Source organism: Sinocyclocheilus anshuiensis, unplaced genomic scaffold (assembly GCF_001515605.1).
Source record: "Sinocyclocheilus anshuiensis isolate Anshui unplaced genomic scaffold, SAMN03320099.WGS_v1.1 scaffold1010, whole genome shotgun sequence".
Classification (NCBI taxonomy): domain Eukaryota; kingdom Metazoa; phylum Chordata; class Actinopteri; order Cypriniformes; family Cyprinidae; genus Sinocyclocheilus; species Sinocyclocheilus anshuiensis.
Genome location: NW_015537936.1, coordinates 169,550 through 175,116, shown reverse-complemented (window position 1 = coordinate 175,116; position 5,567 = coordinate 169,550). Strand labels below are relative to the sequence as shown.

At 35.0% G+C, this 5,567-nt stretch overlaps 1 protein-coding gene across 2 annotated transcripts in view; it reads right to left on the bottom strand.

Annotated features, from left to right (window-relative positions):
* fam168a (family with sequence similarity 168 member A) overlaps positions 1-5,567 on the bottom strand; it is a 49,054-nt gene that overhangs the window by 20,981 nt on the left and 22,506 nt on the right. The window contains exon 2 of one of the 2 annotated variants that reach the window (XM_016447483.1): positions 1,205-1,327. The exons of the other annotated variant lie outside the window; for it this stretch is intronic. Within the exon in view, the coding sequence (XP_016302969.1) occupies positions 1,205-1,275 (71 nt within the window). The 5' untranslated portion in view covers positions 1,276-1,327. The remainder of the gene's footprint in view (positions 1-1,204; positions 1,328-5,567) is intronic. 2 annotated transcript variants of the gene reach the window in all.

The window sequence follows — 5,567 nt, the reverse complement described above, 5'->3', positions numbered from 1 at the left end:
CTTTTTCAGACCGATGAGCTTTGTAAAAATCGACTCGTTTCAGAAAGGCGGGGCATAGAGGAGAAACAATAATGTTGTTTTTTGAACCTTAAACCGCATAAACACATTTCATTACACCAAATACACAAAATAATGTTCTTTTTAGCAACATCATATGACCCCTTTAAGGGGGATCAGTTGCTTAACAAGATCTCTTTACCACAGTAAAATTATTAACACATGGCCTCTCATGGCTAATTGCTTTAATAAACAAGTATAAGCTTAATTAGAGATATAAAATGACATTATAAAGCATTGGATGAGACCTGTTTGAAAAGGCACTGTAAAAGTCAGCATACACACACACACACTTAAATTATACATTAATGCCAACCATAACCTTGTTTATTGTGATTATTCAGGAGTAAATTACATTTCAAATAAATGCTGTATTTTTGATCTTACTATTCATCAAAAAATTCTGAAAAAATGCAATGACATGTTTCTTGAGCACCAAATAAGCACATTAGAATGATTTCTGAAGGATCATGTGTATACAATGAAGACTGGAGTAATGATGCTGAAAATTCAGCTTGGCATCACAGTAAAAAAATACATTTTACAATATATTACAATAAAAACATTTATTTTAAATTGTAATAATATTTTAGAATATTCTCTGTATTTTTGATCAAATAGATGCAGCCTTGGTGAACATAAAGACTCAAAACATTTCAACAGTATTGTATATTTATTAAATTATACATTTAATTTTAAACATATTATAATTAAGATTAGACTATAACCACCCCTTATTGCTTTAAAGTCAACATGAAATCAAAGTCTACTTACTTTTACATGTGACATCACTCAGCCGCTCACCAGGAATTACCTGATTCTATAATAGCCATTTTTTAAAAACCACTCGGATAAGACCCGTAAATATATGACCTCATCATTATGAAAGTAGAATGGGTTATGATTATGAATGACATTTCATGTTGACTTTAATTAGCTTGATCAGAGGTACAAACCAGCAACGAGCAGGAGAAACCTGAGAGACAAAACACATCAAGGTCATACAAACCCTAGAGGAGAGAAACATGACATACAGCCCTATATGAGGCTCATCATAACAGCTGGAATCAGAGTGAACTACATCAATAACGTTCCAACCCCACAAACACATACACACATGGTGGAAGGTGCTGAGCACTAGACTGACCTCTTAACGTTCTGACTGGTGTCTGTTGGGTACAGAAAACTGAATTTGTCAGTGGAATGCCCGCTTGCCATTCTCAGTGAAGGAAAGGCAAATGAAGGAGGTAGGAAGAATGGATATGCAAATCTGGAAATGACAAAAAAGAAGGAAACAAACAAAACGAGAGCAGGTCGTGATTAAAAGGCAAACCATCAAGCACAAGCACAGCAGAGCAAAGCAACATAAAGCGAGCAAAGCAGTGGCAAAGAGAGAGACATAAAGTGACAAGCAGCAGAAATCAAAGCTCACACACTGATGGACAGATCAGTACGGGGTGAATAACGGTGCATCGGGGACAAGCAGCGCTGGCTTCTGTGAAGGTTCTCGTGTGCATGTAGATTTGAGCTAAACTGCAGTCAAGTCCATTTAAAATCACTTCCTTTAATGAGACGCTTATTTCATTCCCACACACTTTAAAAAGGGGTCAGTGTGCAAGACGAACAAGAAATGCCAGCATTTCGCATTATTACATATTAAGGACGAGCATTTTGATCAGTTTTCCTGCTATAAAGGAATAGAAATTAAAATTTGCTGAACATTTACTCACCCTCGGGTCATCTAAGACGTAGATGAGTTTGTTTCTTCATCAGAACGGATTTGGAGAAATTTAGCATCACGTGCTCACCAATGGATCCTCTGCAGTGAATGGGTGCCGTCAGAATGAGAGTCCAAACAGCTGATAAGAACATCACAATAATCCACACCACTCCAGTCCATCAAGACATTAGTCTTGTGAAGCCAGAAGCTGCATGTTTGTCAGAAACAAATCCATCATTAAGGCATTTTTAAACTTCCGACTAAAATATCAAATATCTTCTAGTCATCAAAAAAAGTCATCTGGTCTGAATCAGGAGCGAAATCTGCATAGATCAAACACCGTTTACAAGCCAAAACAGTCCAGAATATTTCTAAACAAATATGTGGGTGGATTTTGATGTGAGAGGAGAACAGGAGATGGATTTTTTCAATGGAGGAAACGTTATTATGGACTCATATTTTGGCCATGAACAGCAACAATTAAAATGGATTTGTTTCTTACCAACACTCAGCTTTTCACTTGAAAATATGTTAACTGATGGACTGGAGTGGTGTGCATTACTTGTGGATTATTGTGATGTTTTTATCAACTGTTTGGACTCTCATTCTGACGGCACCCATTCACTGCAGAGCATCCATTGGTGAGCATGTGATGCTAAATTTCTCCAAATCCGTTCTGATGAAGAAAGAAACTCTTGGAAGGCCTGAGGGTGAGACCATTTTCAGCAAAGTATTATTTTGTATAAATGTGCTTAAAAACATAAGAAAATAACTTTGTTCTTAAGTATCAAATATCACCATATTGATGGAAAATTAAAGACTAGACATCACATTACCCTTGATTCATGTGCAATAGAGGCCAGAGGAGGCTACAATTTTTCACCAACGCATTTGGATGACTTTTTTACATGTGACTACAGAAAAAGAAGAAAAAAAAAAAGTGGTATTGATTAGTCTAAATGATAAAATAGGTTAAAGAGTATGCAAACATATGTGAAATGTGTTTTCTTTCAAATGCTACATTACCAATAATGGTTTTAGCTAAATGAACAAAATGTAGAGATCTCCATGGAAATTTTTTTTTAGCATAAAATCATTGCTTACACGCAAAATATTTTGAAACGCAAACCTCTGGCAATAAGGTAATGCACAAACTTTGTGCCTAACCTTTCACAGTTTTATAATTTCACATGTTCTAGTAGCACTTTGCCTTTTCTTACTTAAATAAAATACATGCACTGGGTTGCTTGACTAACAAAAACCAAATACAACACAATAAGTATCTAAATATTTCTACACTTGTCTTGGAAATGCCTGAAAGAATACAATATCATCACATCGATGTAATTTGCATATTAAATGCATAGTTCGCTTTTTAATGAACTCCAAGCTTGCAAACATGCATATGCATATCCTATACATTGTGTTGTACAGTGCTACAAAAAATCCAGAGCTTTTAGGATCCTTTTGGCGCAATGGACGCACATTCACACCTGCTGTATTGTAGATACCTGTAATGTCTTTTTTCAAATGTAATGAAAGTAGGAAATGCATCCAGGTAACAATCCTGCATGCACTTTTTAACGCTATATATTACAAGCCAACAGCGCCCTCTAGTGAAGGTAATGGACAACTGAAAATGACATTAAGCAGGTTTGACTGCACTTTGTGCATGTGCATGTTGTGTTTTATGTGCATGTGCTCTGAGCTGCTGGTGTTCTGCAGACCGTGAGTCATTAATCAGGCCGTGACAGGGTCACCTTGAGCTGCTGGTGGATGAAGGTGCCCCTCGCACCAGAACACAATCACCTCTCCTCTCTGCACTAATGTCTTCCTCAGTAGGCCAGTGTGATTGATGGCATGGTGAAGGATATCCAGCTGTCACACAGACATAACTGGGAAATCTACTGAAAACAGGTGTGTGTATTCAGAACTAGAGAATTCAGAACTTCCTTGGGATTCACCGATTCTTATTCTGATCAGATATACTGATGGAAAATGAAAGACCAGATAACCTGATTCTTGAGCAATAGTGACAAGAAGCAGGGATGCAACCATTTTTCACCAATGAATCTGAGTGACCTTTTAACTTGTGATTACATGCTTTTAAAATTTTGTTTTTTTATGGAGAATTCTATGGCAGACTTCCATTTGTATGTCAGGTATGAATCATAAACCATACAAAAAAAAAAATAAAATAAAAAAGGACTGAGATTTAAATGCATCTCAATGTGATCAAGCTGGTTAATTTTCCAATCATAAAAATAATATTTTAGTCAATTAAATATTTTAGAGCAGATCATAATTTAAAAAATGCATATTCAATAGAGTCCTGTTATCTTTAAAAAATTCATTAACTGAAACAAAATAAACATGAACAGAAATGTACATTTATTCATTTAGCAGACGCTTTAATCCAAAGCGACTTACAAATAAAAAGTAAAATATCAAAAAATATTTTATTTCAACTATTTATATAAATTATTTATAACACATATTATATTATATATTAATACTATAAATTATTTATTTTAAGTTTAAGTTCTTAAGTTGAAGTACTACACTGAGATAAAATGAACAAGACTGAGATAAAAATGAACAAAAACTAAGTAGAAAAAAAATCAAAAACAAAAACAAATAAAAAAGTTACTAAAAAAAAATGTAAAAACGGAAACTAAATTGAAAATCTAAAAATAAACACTAATTCAAATTATTAATAAATACTACAAGTGTTTCAGATGGCCTGATATTTCCAGGTTTTTAATGATCACGGTAATGCTGACAAACATTTGCATGTAGGCACAAACAGATGTGCAGTTATTCAAATAAAATGATTATATCGATCTTCGTGGTTGTTTGTTTTTCTGTTTTTAAATATTAACAATTTTCCCGTTTCATCAGGAACAAAATATCATCTTCATACACCACATGTACAGAAAACACAATCCTCAACGGCAGCAATGGTATTTGGAATAATTACCTGGAACACACACAGACAAGAAGTTTCATATGGCTCAATGAGCAAAATGCAGCACAAAATCGGAGACAGAACAGACTGAAGTGCACACATTATCACGAGCAGGTATTATTCACGGCTTTATGTGCTCTTCTACAAGCCAAACACGCACCGCGGCTGATGAAGGGTGGAGAATGGGGTTGTGAGAGCACACTCGGGTAACTAACCAGCATCAAGAGCCAGTCTGCCCTTCCTTCGCCCCCGTAGAGTCGTTCATGGGAGAAGAGATGTGCAGTAAAATGGCTGAGTGCTAATACACGGCTGGTTGAATGCATAGCAGAGCTCAGAGATGGCAATAAAAACACAGCATTAACTGATATTAATGTATGCAGATGAGAGAGAGAGAGAGAGAATATCGCAGAGACACAGGTGCTCAAGATTTCCTCCTTGTCCTCATTAAGGGGTTCCTTTCCTTTCCTCACTTCTAGGGTTGGGAATTGATAAATGGCTATGAATATAAAAAAAAAAATACTGGAATTATTTATTTATTATGTGTGGTTATTACGTTTACAGTTCTGGAATGTCTGCTTCCATTTTTCATAAAATATGCATTCACAAACACATTTCTGAAAACAATGTAATAATATATATATATATAAATGATGCACAATTGTGCTTTCTTTTTAAGATCTTAACAGAAATGGGCTAGAACTGTCATTAGAAACAAACATGCAGGATTGTATAAATTATAATTTTATACATTATAAATTAATTTGTAATACACACACACACACACACACACACACACACACACACACACACACATGTATATGG